At 49.0% G+C, this 22,183-nt stretch overlaps 1 protein-coding gene across 1 annotated transcript in view; it reads left to right on the top strand.

The window, feature by feature from the left end:
* Positions 1 to 22,183, top strand: part of GATAD2B (GATA zinc finger domain containing 2B) — a 64,240-nt gene extending 42,057 nt beyond the window's left edge. The window contains exons 3-11 of the mRNA XM_067539292.1: positions 3,789 to 3,918; positions 4,214 to 4,345; positions 4,647 to 4,778; positions 7,709 to 7,879; positions 12,226 to 12,541; positions 12,909 to 13,111; positions 15,511 to 15,621; positions 16,475 to 16,592; positions 17,356 to 22,183. Coding sequence (XP_067395393.1) covers positions 3,789 to 3,918; positions 4,214 to 4,345; positions 4,647 to 4,778; positions 7,709 to 7,879; positions 12,226 to 12,541; positions 12,909 to 13,111; positions 15,511 to 15,621; positions 16,475 to 16,592; positions 17,356 to 17,489 — 1,447 coding nt within the window. The 3' untranslated portion in view covers positions 17,490 to 22,183. The remainder of the gene's footprint in view (positions 1 to 3,788; positions 3,919 to 4,213; positions 4,346 to 4,646; positions 4,779 to 7,708; positions 7,880 to 12,225; positions 12,542 to 12,908; positions 13,112 to 15,510; positions 15,622 to 16,474; positions 16,593 to 17,355) is intronic.

Raw genomic sequence — 22,183 nt, forward strand, 5'->3', positions numbered from 1 at the left:
GGGGGTATTTGTTACTGACTTTAGCTCCTTTGTTCCAAAAGAAAAGCATCCTCTCTCAGACTTGCATCAAAATAACTAAATTGATTTTTAGGTAACTAGTTTAGGTAAAGTGGTGCAAGTTTGTGTGTAGATGAGCCTGATGGTCAAGAGACAAGCCAGGCCATATTGGGAAACCTGAGAACTAGCCTAGGTATTAGATATTGGTACTGAACAGTAAAGAGAGAGTTGAGATGCCTTTTATTTTTAGCCTCAGACATCCCCCACATGCATAAAAGCCTCCCAGTCATAAATAGGTCAACTAAGGGCTTATTTACATTAAAAGTTAATTTGGATTAAGGTAGGGTGTAAATTTAAAGTGCAGTAGCTATTCCTCAATAACTTTGTGTATGGACGTCCTCATTCCAGGATAAGAGTGCCTTGTTCTGCATTAGCTTAATCTACTGTCAGTGTGTGTGTTTGTAAAAAAGCAGGAGAAACAACAGAGAAGGTAGCCTGAAAGGAAGCACGAGAAGCAATGGTATCATGGTGCTGAGAGAGAGAGAGAGCTTTTGGGCTAAGTGCTGTCCAAAAGGCATGGAGAATAGTTGGCTTGCTCACATCTCACATTTCAAAGTAAATGAAGCTAAAATGGAACAAGGCAGTCTTATACCTGAATAAGAGCATCCACACATGAAGTTCTTCCAGAATAGCTCCCTGAATAGGCAAGTCCTAATTCCTAGTTTTCCAATAATGTGGCAGTAGATATGTTTGGAAGCTGGTGGCCCTTTCCAGCGGGGTTTCACTACATGAAACAGATGGGTCACCCGTAACTGCGGTGTCAAAAATCACTTCAAATGTGTCAAAGAGCAACTGCCTCAGCTGGCCAAATGTGAAATTCTGGGTATAGGTTCATCTGCCTGGAACAGATCGCAGCCACCGCATGCCTCTAGGCTGTTTTGAGCCCGATTCACTAATTGTGCTAAAAGGGCAGGCAGTAGGCCACACTAACAAGGCAAGTTGAAATTGTCAGTTGTCGCCAATAAGCAAGGAATCCTAGCTCCAAGGTGCACCCCTGAGGCTCCCTCGATTGATGGGAGTGACAGACAGGCCAGCTGCAGTAGACAGTGGTTCCTGCTCAAACAAGGCACACGCAGATTTCTGGAACAAGCCAGGCCAGATTTCAGTGCAGTCTGTGCACTCAGAGTGCAAGGCTTTGAACATCAGGAGTCTCATTATTAACTAGGTGATGTGGTTGAGCACATAGTAATGTGGAGCCAAATCACAAATGCATCCTCCCTCTTATTCTGTGAAGCCTTCCCGCTACAGTGACCCCATAGTCCTGTGTCTGCCTGTGGTACCAGCTAGTGTTGTGTTGTACTGTAGCCATTCAAGTTCATAATGCTTGGCCTTGATACAGGGCTTTGTCTTCCATCCCACTGCAAGGTAGGAATTTCCCTCGACAGATGGGGAAACTGAGGCAAAGAAGTCCCTTCCTAAGGCCACAGAGAGAGTGCTGGGATCCTGATCCAGTGATTAAGCTACATTGTCTCTTTATGCTGGGATAGGCATTTTGTTCTTCTGAACACCTGTGTGTTGTACAGTGAGGTGTGTGTATCAGCTGTCAGCAGGTAATGACCCACAAAGGGGGGGTTGATTGCCAGGATGATTTTAGAGTTCTTAAGATTCTTACAGAATAATGTCCCAATGCTTGCAGGGTCAGCAAATTGCTTGCGTGGCTCTGATTTTGATTGTTAGGTAGCAGGTTATTGGAGTATTTCTCTAGAGGTACAGCCATCCACGAACTGGGAATCAAAACTTCATTCTGTAATTTAACAAATTAGATTTCTCGTCAATAGGACTGCTGTGTACGTAAGAGCCCGTCTCTGTAGTACTCGGCAGTTGGCTTTTGCCTCTGTCACAGCTAGTGATCACACTCTGATACAGTCTGAGCTGGCTGCTGCGTAGCAAACACTAACAGCCTTACTTAGGTTGTCAGGAATTGCAGAGTCATGCAGAAGTGGGACCAGAATGCAACCCTTGCAGTATCCCCACAACAGCTTGAAGGAAAGTGAGTCTGATCCTCAGTCAGTCCGTTCTAGTGCTTTGGGGATAGATGCTTTGAGGGTTGTGCCCCAATTCTTTTACACAAGTCTGGAGTAGCGCTGCTCCCCTTCCATGTCCTCACTTTTTTTTTTGAGATTGTCCCCTTTGCCTCTGATAACAATCTCAGGAGATTTTTCTTTTCATGCCCCCTTCCTCCCTGACCTTTGCCCTTTTGCCATTCTACTCTCCCGTGTATCTAAGGTGAGTAGCACTGCTTATGATCCCCTGACGGGACATCATGCTGGTGCTCTGGGGGGGATAAAAATCAAGTAGCATTGTGTCAGGATCAGGCCTGGTCAGGGTACCATCACGCAGTCTGAAACAAGCCCTTGGTGCTGGCAGACAACTAACAAAGCTTTCCCAGTCTGTGTGTGGTGGCTGGAAGGTGAGCCAGCCAGAAGAGGATGGTAGCAGGGAGCTGTGTAGGCCAGAGCGACCCCTGTGCAAATAGCATCAGCCAGTTGAGCCAGGCCATAACACTGAGAGATTGAAATCGCCCCGTTCTAATGCTGTCAGGTGCTTCCCAGCTGCCTGGGCTGCCAGTTACACCTAGGAATCCGAGGCTGACTCAGTGTTCTGATCTGACTCTTCTAAAGCATTTGTGTCTTGCTCAGACAGAACATTCTTGTAATCTTTGTGTAGAGGCCCCTAGGAGCCTAATGGCCTGTCTGAAATGAGAGACTACAGAACAGTCAGGCCTAGGAATTAATACTGGTTTAACCGAATAGTTTTCTGGGTTTCACCAGTTAAACTTTCAGATAAACTAATGTGCATCCCCACCTCAGTCATGGCAGTGGATTCAAACTGAGGTGCTGAGTGTTAAGTCTGTCTGCCCCTCAGCGTTAGCTACCCGAGGGGCTTACACTGAGGGTGCTTTTTCACTGCTTAGCATCTTGACTTCTTTGCGGCATTTTTGCAAGTCTCCCTAAGCTCCAGTACGTTAAATTGGTGACACTAAAGGGCTTTTATTGTAACCACCTTATTCCAGATGATGTCACAATGAATATAACAGTGCTCAGTTACCACTGGGTTATAGCATTGATTTCCTAGCAACAGGCTTCTGTAGCTGCTCTTCCTTTCTGTTATTGCTTTCCAGGTCTCAGTTCAACTGGGTCTTTTGACTGGGGGCAGACTATTTCTGTCTAGCTTTTCCTTTATGGCCTTTTTCAAACAGATGTGTATGAATACAGGCTTGGGGTATTTACATGTGTCTTAAACTTTGAGCACTTTCCCCTTTATCATCTCAAGCATCATGTGAGTAGCAGTGACTTTTTGATACCTCTGCATAACAGGCAAAGGTGTCTGGAGTTATGCTTGTCTATGCCCTCTTAATCTATATCCAGGGCCTCCGCACCTAATTAGTTGTCATTTCCCTGTTTGGTTAATATTTAGCTCCTAATTAACAGCACGTACAGATCTGTCTCTGACATGGGCTTGTATGTTTACCTTGTCATATAAAGAAACCTGCTAGTGAAGGAAGCATTTTGAGTGAATCCTTTTCTTAGACGTGAATGTTTGTGAGCAGAGAGCAAGTCTTTGAAGCCAACGACTTGTGCTGTTTCACCTGTGCAGCTCTAAAGAGAAGTGTGAAACTGTAAATGTTCTGTCTGGCATGGAGGAGTTACACCAGGCACAGGACTTCTAAATGTCTCTACATTTGGGACAGCATTGGCATTCAACTTTCTCGTTTCCCTTCTGTTGTGCAGTGACCAGGACAGGGGTCGCTTAACCCCCTCACCAGATATAATTGTCCTTTCCGATAATGAGGCATCAAGTCCACGTTCCAGCTCTCGCATGGAAGAAAGACTTAAGGCAGCAAATCTTGAAATGTTTAAGGTAAGGAGCAATCAACTTGCTAACTGGAGTCTGTTGCAGTAGAGTCCTACTACTGGGAAAGGGGACACAGGCTCTTATGGGATTGGGAGCTGCAGCAGAACAGCAGGCAATACAATGGCATTGTTGATGGTGCCCCAGCCCACCCCAAGAACCCTCCTTAGTTCTGATTTAGTACAGCACAAACTAACTTACCGGGTGAGAGCCAGGTTGTTTAACACTTGCTCATGATCTCTTGCTACCTAAGGGTAACAGCAGTTGTTAATGGTGTAAGTCTTGAGTGATTCTGTCTGGGCAGGGCAAAGGCATTGAGGAGCGACAGCAGCTTATCAAACAACTCCGGGATGAGCTGCGACTGGAAGAGGCCAGGCTGGTATTGCTGAAGAAGCTGAGGCAAAGTCAGCTGCAAAAGGAGAACGTTGTACAGAAGGTGAAGTGCTGTAGACGGGTGGGTGCATGGAAATGTATGTTCAGTCAGGCTTGCGGGAGCCAATTTGGCGCTATGTTAAGACCAAATAGGTCTCTTGGGGTGGATGCTCATGTTGGAGTTAGCCCTTATTTCACAGTGGCTTCTCGATAGGTCCAGAGCCTGGGCAGTATCTGTTTTTTGTGGCTAATTCTGCTCATTGCCCTTGAGACCCGCAGAAGATAAAACTAGCTAGCTCTAAAGTGTATGCATTTTCTCTCCTAAGTGCTTTGCAGTGATGCCAGTGTTTTCTCTCTCGATCTAGACTCCAGTTGTGCAGAATGCTGCATCTATTGTCCAGCCATCTCCTGCCCATGTGGGACAGCAGGGATTGTCCAAGCTTCCCTCCAGGCCTGGAGCTCAGGGGGTTGAGCCTCAGAATTTAAGAACATTACAGGTAATCATTGAGACAACATGCCGTGCTGTCAGTGATGTTAGAGCCTTTCTATGTGCAGTATGAAAACCCTGCTCACCACATACAATGCTTCCTCGCAAAGTCAAAACATTCTTCTTTGCAAACAATTTCAACCTGTATTGCAGATGAGATGGCTTTTCCAGTAAATAAACATTGTCACGTCTTGACCCTGTGAATAGAACTACCTTCGCTCTGTGTGTGCGCTCACAAAACTGTGGAAGCAAAGGCAGTGACCACTGTCAGACAAGATAACTAGACGCGATGGCGGTGTCTATCTTGTCTTCTCTTCTTGGAAGAGGCCCTAGAAGCTGATTTTTCTGTTCTGCATGATTAAAATGTCTAGGTTACGCTGTGTCCCTAGCAAATTTTCTCCTCTCCAGTGTTGCAGTGCATGCTAGGAAGGGGTTGTTCTGGATGTTACCCTCCCATTTCAAAGCTGGATCCTTCTCAGTAAAGGGGTGTGTAATTATTTTGGGATCTTATGGGTTGAAAAGGCTAGGACAATGCAAGGTGTTGGTGGTGATGATGATACTGAAGAGGGCTGTGTCACTGCTTGGTATCACATACTGAGTGGCAAGCGTCTCAGATGTGAGTCACTGGGTTGCTGGCATATAGACTACTAAAAGAAATCCACTAGCGTGTGTTTAGCAACAGGGGTGGCTACTCTGGGTCCAGAGACAATGCAGTATGCCTGAGGAATGTGGGTGAAGGAAAACACAAACAAAACATCAAACTGGAATAACTGTTGCCCAACAAGGGTAAATATAGATAGAGCTGGATGCTGTTTAACAAAGATACCTTCATGTATGCTTACTGGAAAAGTGCTAATCCTACATGTCACACATTGTTTAATGTTATGGAGATAAATGAAAAGCCAACCGTATGAGCTCATTAGAACAAGGCCTCTGAGGAGTGTGTGTGGAGCAGGATGTTTGCACTGACAAGCGTTTATGGAGTTTTTTTCTTGGCATTTCACCCAGCTCTGCTGTAGGGCCCAGTGCGCCTCTGCCATCTTGAAGAACTCCCACCAGAAACATGTCTCTCTTCACTAGCAGATAACTTCAAATTAACTCCCTCTGCTTTGACTGTTACGTGCTATCTCCAGCACAGATTACATGGCCATCCCTCTTTTTGTGAGGCAGAGCAATATGTGGTGATGGGCACTACCTAAAAATCTAGACAAGCCCCTGCTGGCCAGCTCAAAGCCTCTACTACAAAAATGCCTCAGAGTTCCTGCAGTACTTACAAAATCTAAAAATGCTTGCAGATCAGCCTTGCCTTCCTCCCACTTCTGCTGTGGGCTAGTGTGTTCTCTTCCCTTGGGGAATCTGCACAACATGCAATTGAGCTGACACTGTCCAGTTCCTCTACAGTAAAATCTTGCTAGCTTGCCCTGACTGACAGAGCCCATGGAGGATTCTCAGACTGAGTGACTATGCACTGGAAAAAGCCAGGCTAGTGCATTAGTGTTTGTTGGACAAGTGTGGGTTTCACTTCTACTCAGCTATGTTTACAGTATTATTACATAGTATAGGGGGAAGTCTTGGTAGGGGGAAGCCCCTCACAGCAGCGCTCCAGCAAGGCATGGCTGAGAAGTGACGAGAGAGCCCATGTTGTGTGTCATAGGGTGCATCAATTAGAGAGGTTTAACCATCTTACTGCCTGCAGCTTTCTCACCACTTATGGCTCAAGATTTTGTCTAAATCTCACTGTTCAGTTTCTCCTCCTGTTAGCCACCCTTGTGTTTATGGCATGTGTTTCCCTGCAGTGTTAATGATTCTGGGGCCAAGCCTATTGTGACTTCACAGCAGGGGCAGGCTGGTAAAGGAAATGAACTTTACAGAAAGAGGAAACACATGGTTTGCATACTTTGTCGAGGTTTTCTTCTTTGTGAAATGAGAAACTTGTGGGACAGTAGATTGGTTGGGGATGAGGCACTTACATTTTTTAATCTACCTCTTTTTAAATAAGAAATCCGTCTCTTTAATACATATCCAGCCTCCTGTTTGAACGTTGCCATGGTTCCCAGAAATGTAGAGAGCTTACTCCAAACCTTGCACGTGACCTCTAGCCAGGAAAACTAGCGTGCTGACCCTTGTGGTTCATCCCGCACTAAGCACTTAGTTCAGTGTTTTTGGTAGCATGCTCCTGCTGATCAGGGTGGACTAGGATATTTTTTCCCTGAACTCAACTTGCCACGTTAAAGAATAGCCGCCCAAAAAAAAAAAAAAAATCTATTGGACATTATTTTATTGTACTGACATCACAGACAAAAACCCTTCTCAACACTAGTCAGAAATCCTGTTTGCTGTAAGTGTTGTATTTGAAATGCAGGCTCTCTTTCTGCCATTGTGGAGGGGATTCTGATACCTGAGTATAGTAGCCTTCATGTAGCTGGCAAACTAGCTACTTTTTTCTTCAACTTGCACCTTTATACATGGATCAGACCAGCTCAGTCAATTAATAGCAGAGGGGGGTAGAAGATGACAAACTGAACACGTGGTATCATAGGAACCTTCCATTTCTGGGGTGTGACACTTCTGAAGGAATCCACCAGAGCTAGATAATGCAGAACCTGTTTCCAGAGAGCATCGCTTGATTCCTTGAAAGTGACAGCTGATCTTAGATCGTTAATCTCCCGTTCTTGTTTCAGTTGAAATCCTAGTCTCTTCACCTGAGAGGCTATTGCATTAATTTTATAGCAGATCTTGCTCCAGTCAAAGCAAAACCAAGTTATGTCAAATACACAAAGCAATTGAAGGGAAAGTTGGATTAACTGATGATGGAGCTATAACTTTAAAAGTAGGCCAGGTTAGAAGTTAATTTGAATTAACATTTACACCCATTTATAGTCTACCTGTTCTGTTAAAAATCCCAGTTTGCCTGATGTTCTCTATTTTTTTCCTGGACAGGGTCACAGTGTCATTAGGTCTGCCACAAACACGACCCTTCCCCATATGCTTATGTCACAGCGTGTAATTGCTCCGAACCCCGCCCAGTTACAAGGGCAGCGTGTTCCTCCTAAACCTGGTCTCATCCGCACAACTACTCCAAGCATGAATCCAGCCATCAACTACCAGCCGGTAAGTTACTTCTTTCTTCTATTTGAATTGGATCCAGTATAATGGAGGTAAGATGGGAAATGACAGCTGGGTTTTTTTAATGCATTTGCGTAATTCAAAACTCCTGTAGAAGAGCAGAGCTCAAGATGAAGACACTAAAGTAAAGCCACTAGAGGGAAATATGTCTGAAGCACAGACAAAGGCATAAATCCTTAACCTGTGAGAAGTGGAAGGGTGAACATAAGAATGGCCAGACTGGGTCAGACCAATGGTCTGTCTAGCCCAGTAGCCTGTCTTCTGACAGTGGCCAATGCCAGATGTTTCAGAGGGAAAGAGCAGAATAGGACAATTATCGAGTGATGCATCCCCTGGCATCCAGTCCCAGCTTCTGATAGTCGGAGAGTGTGGGACACCCAGGGGTTGCATCCCTGGCCGTCTTGGCTAATAGCCACTAATGGATATATTCTCCATGAATTTAGCTAATTTTTTTAACCCAGCTATACTTCTGGCTTTCATAATATCCCCTGGCAACAAGTTCCACAGGTTGACTCTATGCTGTGTGAAGAAATACTTCCTTTTCTTTTTTTTTTTAAATCTGCTGCCTATTAATTTCTTTGGTTGACCCCTGGTTCTTGTGTTATGTGGCAGGGCAAATAAAACTTTTCTCCACGCCATTCATGATTTTATAGACCTCTATCATATTCTCCCCCTTAGTCAGCTTTTTTCCAAGATGAACAATCCTAGTCTTTTTAATGTCTGCTCATATGGAAGCTGTTCCATACCCCTAATCATTTTTGTTGGCCTTCTATGCACCTTTTCCACTTCTAATATATTTCTTTTGAGATGGAGTGACCAGAACTGCAAGCAGTATTCAAGGTGTGGGGATACCATGGATTTATATAGCGGCATTATGGTATTTTCTGTCTTCCTAACACTGTTAGCTTTTTTGACTGCCGCTACACATTGAGTGGATGTTTTCAGAGAACTATCCACAGTGACTCCAAGATCTCGGTCTTGAGTGGTAACAGCTAATGTAGACCCCATCATTGTGTATGTAGAGTTGGGATTATGTTTTCCAATGTGCATTACTGTGCATTTGTCAGCATGGAATTTTATATGCTTTTTGGTGCCCAGTCTTGTGAGATCCCTTTGTAACTCTTCCCAGTCAGCTTTGGACTTAACTCTGTACTTCTGTATTATCTGCAAACTTGGCCACTTCACAGTTCACCCCCTTTTCCAGATCACCTATGAATATGTTGAACAGCACTGGTCACAGTACAGATCCTTGGGGGACCCCACACTTACCTCTCTCCATTTGAAAACTGACCATTTATTCCTATCCTTTGTTTCCTATCTTTTAACCAGTTACTGATCCAGGAGAGGACCCTCCCTCTTATCCCATGACCGCTTACTTTGCTTAAGAGCCTTTGGTGAGGGACCTTGTCAAAGACTTTCTGAAAGTCCAAGTACACTATATCCACTGGATCACCCTTGTCTACATGTTTGTTGATGCCCTCAAAGAATTCTAATAGATTGGTGAGGCATGATTTCCCTTTACAAAAGCCATGTTGACTTTTCCCCAACAAATCGTGTTCATCGATGTCTGATAATTCTGTTTTTTACTGCAGTTTACTATTTGCCTGGTACTGAAGTTAGGTTCATCGGCATGTAATTGGCAGGATTGCCTCTGGAACCCTTTTTTAAAATCACTGTTACATTGGCTATCATCCAGTCATCTGGCGCAGAGGTGGATTTAAGCGACAGGTTACATACCAGAGTTAGTAGTCCTGCAATTCTAGGTTTGAGTTTCTTCACAACGCCTGAGTGAATACCATCTGGACCTGGGACAAACTGATAAATTAAACAGCAATAAGTTACCAAATATCCTGTACTGACACCTCACTCTGGGACAGTTCTTCAGATTGGCCATCTAAAAAGAATGGCTTGGGGGTGGGATTCTCCCCTACATCTTCAACTGGGAAACTTTCTATAATGGGGCTGCCGGTTACAAAAGGCTTTGATCCTACAAGTGGGGATGGACAGCAGAGCAAGTCTAATCGCGATACACATGGAAGGAGGATGTTAGGGGTTTCCGTAAACTGGGGCACTTTTTTCTTTTGTGAATAAGATCCCACTGATAGGAGCAAGAATCATCATCCCTACAAGGTTTAGAGAATATATAGCAAATCCAATAGTCAGAGGGCTGGTATAGGACAGTCTAGGCATTTACCCTTCCTTTCAAAGAGGAGGGATCAGGAGTAGCCTGAAGATCTCTAAACAGTCCTTGCAGTTTGAGGGCCAGAAATTTACAAACATCATTTGTCCTAGATCAGAATGAACTGGGGCTGCATTTGGAAATTTGACCATTAAGGCTGAGAGTGGATAAAGAGGGTACAGCATGGTACTTTCATAGCATATGGGGCTGGAAGGGACCTCACTAGATACGCCCTTGCAGTTTGACAATTAACCCTTGGTAACTACTCTTGAGTACCTCTTTCAGTAGTGCACGCACCTTACGGTAATTTCATCTAAACCACACTTCGCTAGTTTGCTTATGAGAGTGTCATTTGGGACTGTCAAAAGCCTCCCTAAAATTTAGATTTGACTGCATAAGTCTTTAATGTCATCTAAAGATCTAGAAATAAGGCTTCATGTGCAAACTCCATCACAGCAGTCAGAGAAACCAGATGCTCAGAGACCTTGTTGGGCATGGTTGTCATTTCAGCACAATTGCTTTGTTTATTGTAGCTCAGATGCTGGCCTGATGTGTACATTCAGAGTCATGGGCAATGTCTTCTGGATCTGTGAATGGCTTGGCCGAAACTAATACAAAGGTGTTAAAAGACCAAGATGGTGATGCTTTGGAAGCACAATGCCATGACCAGCTGAAAAATGAAGACACTAAGTCAGCTGCTGCCCTTGATAGCATGGTGAATGCCTCATCATGTGCAGTGTACCACGGCATGTTTCTTTCCTAGTTTAAGGCTCAGAACAGGCCATTATATCCTCTGGTCTGACCACCTGCATATCACAGGCTATTACCTTTGTATTGAGTGCAGTGGTTTTTGACTAAAGCCTGTTTTGCAGAAGGACATTCAGTCTGGAATCTGAAGATTCCATGCAATGGAGAATACTCCCCTTCCTTTAATAGTTTGTTCCAGTGATTTATCCCCCTGTTAAAAATTTCTGCCTAATTTCTAAATGTTTAACTTCAGCTTCCAGCCATTGGTTCTTGCTATGCCTTTCTCTGCTAAATTAAAGAGCTCTTTTGTCCCCAGTATTTTCTCCCCATGAAGGTATCTACATACTGTAATCAGGTAGCCTCTCAATCATTTGATAAGCCTAACAATTTGGGCTCTTTGTTTCTCACTGAGGCGTTTTCTCTAGTTCTTAAATAATTTTTGTGACACTTTTCTGCACCTCTCCAATCTTCTTCATCCTTTTTAAAATTGGACACCAGAACTGGATGTCTAAATTTTTCCTCCCAATCAATTTCATTCATAATTGTCCTCATCTTTGGGAAATTAGCTCTTTGGAAGCACCAAATACACGTTCTTTGACTGGTTGGGACTGTTTCCTGTTTGCCCATGTTGAAATGTTCAGCCCTGCGAAAAGGGGAGGCTGAGACCTCTAAGTGCATTTTGGTTGCAGGAAGTGATTCTGAATATGGCACCTGCTGGTTAGCAGAGGGTTCTGTGGCCTGCTTAGCTATGGCCATGTGCCAAAGGAATTGGGGGCTGAGAACCCAAATGAATGGCGGATCCAGAAGAGAGTTGCTGGAAATGGAAGAGGAGGTAGCCGCTGTATTCTGAGCAGCGGTGGGGGACGAGATGGACACCGTTTGGCAGTGGAGTGTTGGTCGCTTGGCACATGCTAGATCAGTGAAGCAAAGGTGGGAGGAGAGCAAGTTGACAGTGGGCAAAGGTGCCGGCTCATGAATCACAGCCTACAGTGCTGCCTGCCTTCCGTGAGGGTGGCGCGGGCACCTGAATGCAGGGCTTGAGTTTCTGTTCATGCAGTCAGGATTAGACTCTTGGATGGTGCAGAAGCATATTTTTGATGCAGATTTAATTCCTCCAGAGATGGTTTCTCTCGGGCATTTGTGATGTTGCTGATTAGTTGATGGTGAGGTTGCGACACACCCTGTAGCTGGGACCCAATTCACTTCTTTTGTAGGGGCTGCCGTCTCTGCCTTCCCTGACTTGAGTCAGCAGGTTCCCTTTGAAAAATAGGCCCAGAGCCGTAGTAGGGTACGGTGTGATCCCAAAGCCCAAGAGAGGGAGGCAAGTCCCACCAATCAGCCTGCGCTGTCCTTTCTTTGCACGGCCATCAGACACCCGCACTGACCCTCGCTTCTCCCTCTCCAGCAGTCAAGTTCTTCAGTTCCTTGCCAGCGTACGACCTCTTCCGCCATCTACATGAACCTTGCCTCTCACATGCAGCCTGGGACGGTGAACAGGGTGTCGTCCCCGCTTCCCAGCCCCAGCGCTCTGAATGATGCAGCCAATTCCCAGGCCGCTGCCAAACTTGCCCTGCGCAAGCAACTGGAAAAAACACTGCTGGAGATTCCGCCCCCGAAGCCACCTGCACCCTTGCTTCATTTCCTGCCCAGCGCAGCTAACAGCGAGTTCATCTATATGGTGGGGCTGGAGGAGGTGGTGCAAAGTGTTATTGACAGTCAAGGTGAGTTCAGGGCAGCACAAGCTGGGTGAGTAACGGGACTACTACAAAGGCAGCAGCAGTTGCTAGTCCTGAGAGTCAGGACTCCTCAGTTCTATTCCTAGGTTGGTAGCTTTGGCCTAGTCACTTCCCTTCTGTGCATGTTTCCTCTTCTGTAAAATGGGGTCATGCTTCTCTTTGCGAAGTGCTGAGGGGAGGTTAAGAACACAAGAACGGCCAGACTGGCTCAGACGAAAGGCCCCTCCAGCCCAGTATCCTGTCTTCTGACAGTGGCCAAGGCCAGATGCTTCAGTGAGTGAACAGAACAGGTCATTATCAAGTGACTGGGGGAGTCGGCGCCATCCCATTAACCCCTGTTCTTGGTGTCTAGGCAAAGGCTGCGCTTCCCTCCTGCGCGTGGAGCCCTTTGTCTGCGCTCAGTGCCGCACTGACTTCACCCCGCACTGGAAGCAGGAGAAGAATGGCAAGATCCTGTGTGAACAGTGCATGACCTCCAATCAGAAGAAGGCGTTGAAGGCCGAGCACACCAACCGGCTGAAGAACGCCTTCGTGAAGGCTTTGCAGCAGGAGCAGGCAAGTTCCAGTCTCTGCTTCCCCCTTCCCTCTGCACCTCCTGGCTTTATTTCAGGGCAGCAGTGCATGGCTTGCAACGCGTGTGGAGACAATCAATGTTCCCTTTCCTCCGCGCAGGCTTGTTACGTTTCAGTTCCGTGAGGGGTGCCCATCTCAGTGCACTACTTACAGCTTAAGAAAAGCCAATGCCAGGTATCTAAAAATACCCCTCCTGCAGTGAGCAGAGTATTTACTGAGGTGCGTTGCTCATTTCCCTTTGCATACGTTTCCCCAGTGGGTTTATAACTCATTTGCTACCTGGGCAGTGGGAGGCAGAGTGGGCTGGGAGCTGGGAATCAGGGCTACTGACTTCTGTTCCCAAATCTGCCACTGACTTGCTGTAAACCTGGAGAAGTCACTTAACTCCTTGGTGCCTGTTTGCTGAGCTGTCCCATGGGGATATTTACCTACCTCTGCACTTCATGTTTGCAGAGTGCTTTGAGTTCCTGCCAGGCCATAGGAATGATTCTGAATGAACATCATTTAATTTTTAAAACGTCTGAATGACAAGTCTTGCCTCCCTGACATCGGGGCTGACAAATCTCAGAGAAAGAGGAGCCGTCCACTCTGTAAAATCTGCTTTGGGCCGCTTGTAACAAGCGGGTGCAGAGAGGTGCAAGCGGCACACATGGCTCTCTGGAGAGACCTCTGCCATGCTACAGCTTTGGAAAGGTGATTGGCTGGTAGAACTGCAAAGCCACCGGGGTTATTCCACAGCATGTCCCAAAGGACAGTACTCTTTCTGTTCTTTTCCGGCAGTGTAGCCAGCCACTAAAATCTCCGCCACAGAGTGTGGGCGGCCTGTTGTTCTGTACGCGTGCAGGCCAGGGGCACTGCCAGCAGGGGCCACTTCCTGGTGGTAGCCATTCCTTGGCGCTCACCAGCGCTGAGCTTGCAATTTAGTGCTCATCTCCCAAGAGCACAGATTGCGATGGAAGATCTTGGATTCTGGATCTCACTGTTACCCCTGCCAGTTTGCACAGAGTCAAAAATACAGATGGTGACTCACTGGGTTTAATGAAATCTGGCCTGGTGTTCTGCAGAGCGGCTTGGGGGTGCCTCACCCATGACCTAGCAACCTCCGTGGAGCAGTCACTCCTGGAGCCAGCCCCTGCTTTGCCCTGGTACATGGGGGCTTGGAGTAGGACTCCTTCCCTCCCCCCTTGTGGCTGACAGCATTATAGATGCAGAGCACTTAGCTGCTGCCCTCACTGCTGGGAAGCTCTGCTCTCCCCCCGAGCGTCTAAGTAAGGAGCCGAGTTGGGTGGCTCTGAATGGAGTCTTGGCGACTCCCTTTCTAGATTGGTGGTGACTAGCGTGGGGCTAGAAGGAGTGCAAGGGGAGGGGCTGTGCTGACTAGCGTCTCCTGACCCAAGTGATGAGGGAGGTGGGGTGAACAGCCATCAGCCAAGGTCCGTGAGAGAACTGCCTGTGGCCTGGCTGGCCGGCTGGGTAACGTGTGATTCAGCAATGCACAGACTGCTAGCTACTCCTGAGCCGCGGCATTCAGTCACTGGGTGCTTTTCAAAAGCTTCCCCTGAGGGCAGGAGCTGCAAAGTGCCCTGTGGAAGCCAGTGGGAGCTGGGCTCCCTTCTCTGCCTTTGAAAACCTGCCCTAAAGTCACGCAGGTAGCGCTGACCCCCACGACCACACGGCTGCCAAGATCTGCAGGCACGGCTTACCTGGGACTCACCCTTGGTGGCAATGGCAGCCTGAGGGGCGTGGGGTGTAATGCTGGAATACTGGGAACATCCCCTGATGCCGCTGCCCTGCCAGCCTGGCCCTTGAGAGCCACTTTCCTCACAAGGGCTTTCGATTAGCCCGTGTTGGTCGAGTTCCGGGCTGGGTGACGTTGTCTGGCTGTAGGTTAAGTTCCAACCCCCCGGGGCCAGTCTGGTCAGTTCTCCTGTCTGGTAATCCACACTGCAGACTATTCGCTCTGGGTCGATCTGCTCAGCTGTCGGTGCGCAGCGCTGTCGGTGCGCAAGGCGTTTCCCAGAACTGGACTGACCGTTCGCGATCTCTGGCAAACATAAGACCCTGGGCGGCAGTTCAGGCAGGGGGTGTTGGGAGCACTGAGAGGAAGGGGAGCATCAGTGAGAGCTGTGCAGTAACCGGCGTGGAGAAAGGAGTGTGAACTGCAGTGAGAGCAGGAGGATGCCAGGCTGGCTTTCTCTGGCATTTTCTACCCCCTTCCCCTTCGGCGTAAGCAGCCGACTTAATTGGGACTCTGCACCAGACACTGACCTTGGGGCCTGTTCCTGCATAGCTCTGAACATAGCCAGTGGGGTAAATACTCCTCAGCTAGCCCCGTGTGTGTGTGTGTGGGGGGGGCTCTAACAGGCCTCTGCTTCCTGCAGGAAATTGAGCAGCGGCTACAGCAGCAGGCAGCCTTATCTCCCACTGCAGCGCCTGCCTCGTCCAGCGTCAGCAAGCAGGAGACCATCATGAGGCACCACACACTCCGACAGGTGAGCAGCTCCGCCGGGGGCCAGCGGCCTGCCCACCGCTGACTGGCCGAGACCCTTTCAGTCGGTGGAACACCTCGTCCCTTGGATTCAGGTCCTGATGGCCAGAGCCAGCGTGGATGCAGCAGTGGCACCGAGTCTCCGCACTGCTGCCTGCCTTGAGAGGCTTGTCCCGACGCTTCCCTAAGGCAGAGGCCGTTTCTCCCCTGCACTTTGCGGGCCCTTCCTCTCTCAGTATCCGCATCCCTTTCTGATTCTTCCCCCAGTCCACACACCATGCTGGTGGGATGCTCTCCAGTGACCCTGTGTCTGGGTGGCACCTGGTCTGCAAGCAAAGCTCACAAGAAGAGAGCTCCCCTGCGCTCACCGCCAAGGACCAGAGCGTGTTTTCTCTCTCTGCTGCCCGGCCGCTCCCAGATCAGCCAGCAGGGGGAGCAGGCAGGGCCGCGGCGCTCAGCGCTGTGCGGCTGCCTGAGGCATGGAATGAATCATTGGCAGTCCCTCGTCCCGGCTAGCGCTGCTCACTTGCTCATTCCACTAGCACCTGCTTGCAGACCGACTGCCACTTGCCAGTCAGGACTGGTCACTCTTTTACTGTGACATGGTCTGGGACCTTTCTGCCTTTTATCCCCTCAGAGCCGGGAGCTCTGACTATGCCACCAGCCCCTGCCCGATGAGACAAGCTGTCCGACTTCCCTGTCTGGAGCGGGGCTTTGGACCAGGATCTCCATGTTAGTGTGTGTGGATCCGGGCCAGAGCCCTCTATGGCCCTTGCTGGTTCCCTGTTGCTGCCCAGGAGAAGGTGGGGTGCTCGTATACCGCTCACTTTCCGCTTGTGTGCTCTCTCCATCCGCAGGCTCCACAGCCCCAGAGCGCTCTGCAGCGTGGCATCCCCACCTCTGCCCGCTCCATGCTTTCCAACTTCGCTCAGGCACCCCAGCTGTCTGTTGCAGGTGGTCTCCTTGGCATGCCAGGTAATGTCCGAATGTTGCTCTGCGCAAAGGGAGGTGGTGGGAGGGCTCCAGACTAGACCAGGAGCCCGTCATAGCTTATCTCAAAGCCATGAGTACGCTGGCGATGGCTGGCAATCTGTTGCCCGGAGCGCAGCCCTTGCTGTGCTGGCAGGGACTTGCTCTGTGGCCTGCACTTCTCAGTTCTTCCATCTCTAAAAGGGACAATCCCACTGACCTGAGGGCCGTAGGGGGGACGGGGCTAATGTTACGTGCGCTGAAGTTGGAGAGGCCCTAACTCAAGTGCTGATATCACCCAGCTGGCTGCTCAGCTCTGTCTGACTGCTAGGGAGCGGATCAGCTGGCTGGCGTATCCCTCTGGGCATCAGATGAGAAGTGGAGGCCTGTCTCTCCATTGATCCTGTAACCAAATGGCCTTTCAAATAATAGGGGTCAGCTGCACTAATTACTGTTGAGCGTCATGTTAGCAGTCGAGACCTTTGAGCACCTCGATGTTTACCTGGCACACGTTGCTCCTGACTTGGTGCATGCTCCCAAGGGAAGGCGTGGAAGCCTCGTGGCTTGGCAGGTTGCTGGCTCATGTAGGGGACAGACCTGCGCTGCTGGGCGGTGGAGTCTTCTCTTATTGGGAGTGGCAATAAGATCCCAGGACGTGTGAGTTCTGTTAAGCTGGCCCCCTCTGCACTCCGTTCGGTGGGGGTGGGTTTGGGTGTTGCACGTGTGTTACAGGAGTAATTGTCCCCACTTGCTTTTCTCTCCCTTCTAGGTGTTAACATTGCATACCTGAATGCTGGGATTGGAGGCCACAAAGCATCGAGCTTGGCGGACCGGCAGCGGGAATACCTTTTAGATATGATCCCACCCCGGTCTATATCGCAGTCCATCAGCGGACAGAAATAACGCCTATTGACCCTTCCCCGCCCTTCCCACTTCTGTCGCATGCAGTGCCTGTACTGGTGCCTACCATACACGGAAAAAGACAAAAAAAACATTTCAAAACTTCAGCGACCTGTCCTTTCCCAAACCTTAACTCTTCTCTTTGGTTTTGTATAGCAGTCAGGTCATTCCCCTTGCCCGAGGTCAGAACAATTGGCTGCTTGAATTCAGCACTATACACGTGTTAATGCTCGTTTTGTGCTATTTTTTGTAATGACAAAGCATAGAATTTTTAATGGTGTTGTGTTTTATTTTTTCCTTTGCTAAATGGATGGTTACACTTTTTTCCTTTCCAGAGATTTTTTTTTTTTTTTTTTTTAAGGGCATCTACTCTACTCGAGTGACCATTTTTAGAGGGTGGTCAGTGCTGACTCAAGGGGATGAGGGGTGAGGTGGCAGTGTGCTGACGTCTGGACAGCTGGTCTATGCACTTAGCAGGGCGAATTAGGACTTGCGTTCTTTGAGTTGTTCACCAAAAGAGGTAAGGAGCAGAGGTTCTGTGGCTGTGTCCAATTGAATCTACCTGGGGTTGGTCCCGATGCGTAGATTAATGGAGCATGATGTCTTTCCCTGGAGGAAGGGAGTCCAGTGTGTGAAGGAGCTGGTGTTTCAGTGCAGTTCACCTGCCACTTGCAGCACATGTGTGCACTTGGCAGATCAGTGCAAGTGATGGCAGGGCTGATGGATTGTGCCGGGGAGTCCCGTCAGTTATGCTAACGCAGTAGGCCTACCAGACAAGCTGTATGGGGCAGAAAAGGGGAAAGGGTTTTAAACATGGCCTCGATAGCCCCATAATGCAGTGCAGTGGAAATGGATGGGGCATCTGCCCCCGGAGCTCCCCAGTGATGCTGCTTAGTGCGTGTTTTCAGTGTCCCCGTAATTCTGCGGCTCAGCATGTGGAAGTTGCTGAGGGACTATGATGAACTACCAAAGGGCACAGTGGCCTCATGCCTTTTTAATTCTCCCTTCCCCCCACCCCCCTCCCGCTGCTGTGCTCTGAGGGCAGCTCCCTGTCTGTCACTGACTCCTTTGAAGCTGCGAGCAGAAAAGTGCTGCAGGTGCAGTGGGTCAAGCTCCGTTCTGAAGCTGGATTAGATTGAGTTAGCAAATCCAAAGCAGGAGCAAGTGACAGTCTCGTCTGAGGATCGCTCTGTTTGCACTTACCTTCCCGTTGAGAGGCCCCCGCACCTGGTCACCTACCGAGCAGAACTCTCTCTGGCAGCAGAGGTCGCCGTCTCCTCGCCGGTTCCCCGGAAAGAGGCCCAGCAGAACTGCAGCCAGGTGGCTTTCCCCTGGCTCGGGGAGCAGGACGCTGGCCTCTCCTGCGAAGTGGAGCCTTCCCACTTGCTGTTGATGGAATTATGTTAATGGGGGGGAACCTCCTTGGCCAAACTGTTACAAAACAAAGTGAATACGTTTGATTTGCTGCTTCTGAGGGGGACCTTGCGGTCGGGTGGAAGGCGTTTCCTGAGGTTTTGTTTTTACTGATGTAAAATTAATTGTGCAATTAAGTGCTAAGTGACCCACAGGGAGTTTCTTTTCAGGGGTGCCCAGCAGCTTCTGCTGTGTGGAAAGAGGCACCTTTCTGTCCAGCACGGCCCCATGCTGCATAGCCACTGCCGCTTCCGTTCCTGTCGGGTCTGTAACAGTTCCTGTCTCTGGCTGGGTAGCTGTGGCTGCAATACCTGCATTGCCATAGTCTGAAGGGAGAGCGATCGCGCGAGTGAGGAAGGGATCTGAGTCTGATACCACTTAGGAAGGTGCCTTTCCTTTGAAAGCCAGCAGGAATTCTCCCGAACAGGCACAACACTTCTGCCCCTTTCTTTGGAGAGGAGAGTCTGTACCAATGCAAGAACTAGGCCGTACCTACCTGCCCCCCTCCTCTGCAGGCTTCTCCTCTCCCTCACCCCATCGTCTCAAAGTGGGGCACTGGGCTGCTACAACAGGCCCTTCCTCACTCTGCTTCGGTGCACCCCACCCCTCCATTCCTCGAGCACTTAATAATAAAGGAGGGGCATGGATGTGTCACCTGGCTGGGGCCCTCCAGAGGTGAGAGATGGTTTGAAAACTAGTGGAACGCAGTGGCTTTTTTCTTTTTCTTTTTTCTTTTTGTTTTGGGGTTCAATATTGTTTAGCGGGCGCGCGGCACTCCTCCCCCATACCCAGTGGGACGTTGTGATTATTTTTATCAACCTGTTGTGCTTAGATGGAAGCACTTTGCTTAGTCATTTCTTCTCCTTTGATAAACCCAAGGAATGACTGGCGTGTTCTTGGTCCTCCTCTCCCCACTTGCCTCTTGACGTTGTTGAGTTGCATTTGTCCCGCAGCCCTCCACCCCCCTCTCCCATTCAAGTGCCATTCTCCCCCAGGTGGGTGTTACCGAGAGGTATGAGGTGGCCCAGGCAGATTGGTTGAGATTAAAACTAAAACAAATGAATAAAAAATGTGCAATACTTAACGATGCTCCAGCTGCTGGGGCCAGGTGCACTAGCTAATTGTCGGAGCAAGTAACAATACCGGTGCTAAGTGAATGCTCTTGGGATCAGGGTCCCTCTCCTCCCCTCTCAGCCCGGATCGATTAATGCAGTTGTTGGTGACAGAAAACTTCCCTGTTGCTTGATTATAGATTTATTTCCATCCTGCAGCCCGGGCCTCCCAGCTCAGCCTGTCTGGCCCAGTTCAGCTTCTGTGACAGGCAGCATGGCCCAAGCATGGGTCCGGGAGCCAGGAATTCCCCAGTCCTACTCCCAGTTCTGTGGCCTTGGGTAAGTCACTTCAGCTTTCTCTTTCCCCATCTGTAGATTGGAGGTGATGCTTCCTCGCCTCCAAGGGGTGCTGTGTGGGCTGCTGGGAGTCTGTCAGGTGCCGGAGGTGCACAGTGGGATTGCTGTCCTGGGGCTGGGATAAGGCCAGGCTTGGCATGTTGCTGGCTGTGGCCTTGAGAATCGCTCCTTCCCTTTGGCCCCAGCCAGCAATGGGAGCCAGTCCAATCCGCAGCTGTTCTCTTCTCTGATCATTGCTCACTCCCCCGTGGTCCAAGACCCCTGCTGATAGATTGCTGAATCGTAAAATCACTTGTGAATCCCCCTCCCTCGCCCCCCACTCTTGTCCTGGAAGCGTGTCCACACATGGATGGGTTCTGTGGTGCTAAGGGGGAGTGAGCCGGTAGTGGGGCGCTCTCCCTGCGTGCAGCCCCAGCTGTTCACGTGAAACAGAAATTCTCATCTCCACCAGGACTGGGGGCCTGAATCTCACCTCTTGGTTTGTTCCTTGGTTCTGTAAACACTTCCTGCAACAAGCTGGGTTCTTCACCCTTCTTAGAGGGGTCCCCCCAATTAGAAAGCACAGCGCTCCTTCTGGGGCATGGGCTGGGTTCACTGCACAGCAGTTCAGCAGCAATTGGCAGGAGGCAGGTGCCAGGTAGCGTTGGTAAACCTGGGAGCACCAAAACCTGGGCAACTGCCTCATGTTACAATGCTGTCTCCATCCCCCAGGTCATCAGAGCCCCATCCTTCACTGGAAGCCAGGCGTCACCTCACCCCTTCCACTGGGGAGTCTCCCTGGCTTTGTCTTGTTAAATCCTCTGAGAGTTTCTTTTGCCTAGACCCTTGCAGTGCTGCTGAGGATGGTGGCGTCTGACTCCACAGACAGCGGTTTGGTTCCTGGCAGTATTTGACACCCCACCCCTGCAGCCCCTTCTACCCACTGATCTCTGTGTCTAGGGGAATTCAGATGCTGGCTTTGTCTGTGATCTGCACAGGTTTACATTTTTTTGTCTTGACCACAGCGCGCGACCACCCCCGATCCCTCGTAAAGTGCCCCCCCCCCCCAATGGATGTGATGTACAGTAGAAAATCGTCTTTTTTTAGCTACGGAATAAGGATTTTTCCCCGCTTTGGTTAGCTTTTCTTTTACAGCTAGATGTAGAGCCGCTTGTGAAGACGCTTTGTGGGGTTTTATTTTAAGTTTCTCCAAAGGCATAACCCACCCCTGCCCCTTTCTTCTCTAACCCTCCCCCATCTCCACTCACCCACCCCCAACAAGATCTTAATTAGCTTATGATATTGCTGCCGAAATGTTATAACAAGGACTCATTCGTGTATATAAGCTATTTCTTGACACATTAAGAAAAATTGTACATTGTGTAGAAAACAAAACAAAACAACAAAAAAAACAAACCACCTAGCCATGGATATTGTGAAAGTTGTTATGTCCTTTTGTAGTGTGACCTTTTGTGTATGACATGAAACGTGCAAAAGGGGTGGTTTCCAGCGGGTGGGTTAGGAAGCAGAATCAGGCGGCTGCAGAGGGCAAAGATTCCAGGGGCTGGCGCTCTTGTCCGGGCAGGAACGGCTAGCCTGCAGAAATGCACTGGTGGTAACGGCCACCTCCCAAATCTGTGCCTTTCACACACACAAAGAAGGACCCCTACAAGTTACCAGCACCCCGAGTGGAATGGAGGCAGGAAGTGTCTTCCCCCAGCGTTAGGTTTACAGCATGTGATGTCTCTCTAACCAGCAGTGGCGGTGCATTCCCGCGGGGAGCATCCGGGACATTGGGGAATGGGACCGGGGTGGGGACAAGTATTATGAACTGTAATTGTATTTGCACTGTTTTTATTATTGCATTGGCATATATACAATATACGTCTATAACAA

The sequence above is a fragment of the Emydura macquarii genome, unplaced genomic scaffold, assembly GCF_026122565.2.
Source record: "Emydura macquarii macquarii isolate MOO-44397 ecotype Brisbane River unplaced genomic scaffold, CSIRO-AGI_Emac_v2 contig_527, whole genome shotgun sequence".
Lineage (NCBI taxonomy): Eukaryota > Metazoa > Chordata > Testudines > Chelidae > Emydura > Emydura macquarii.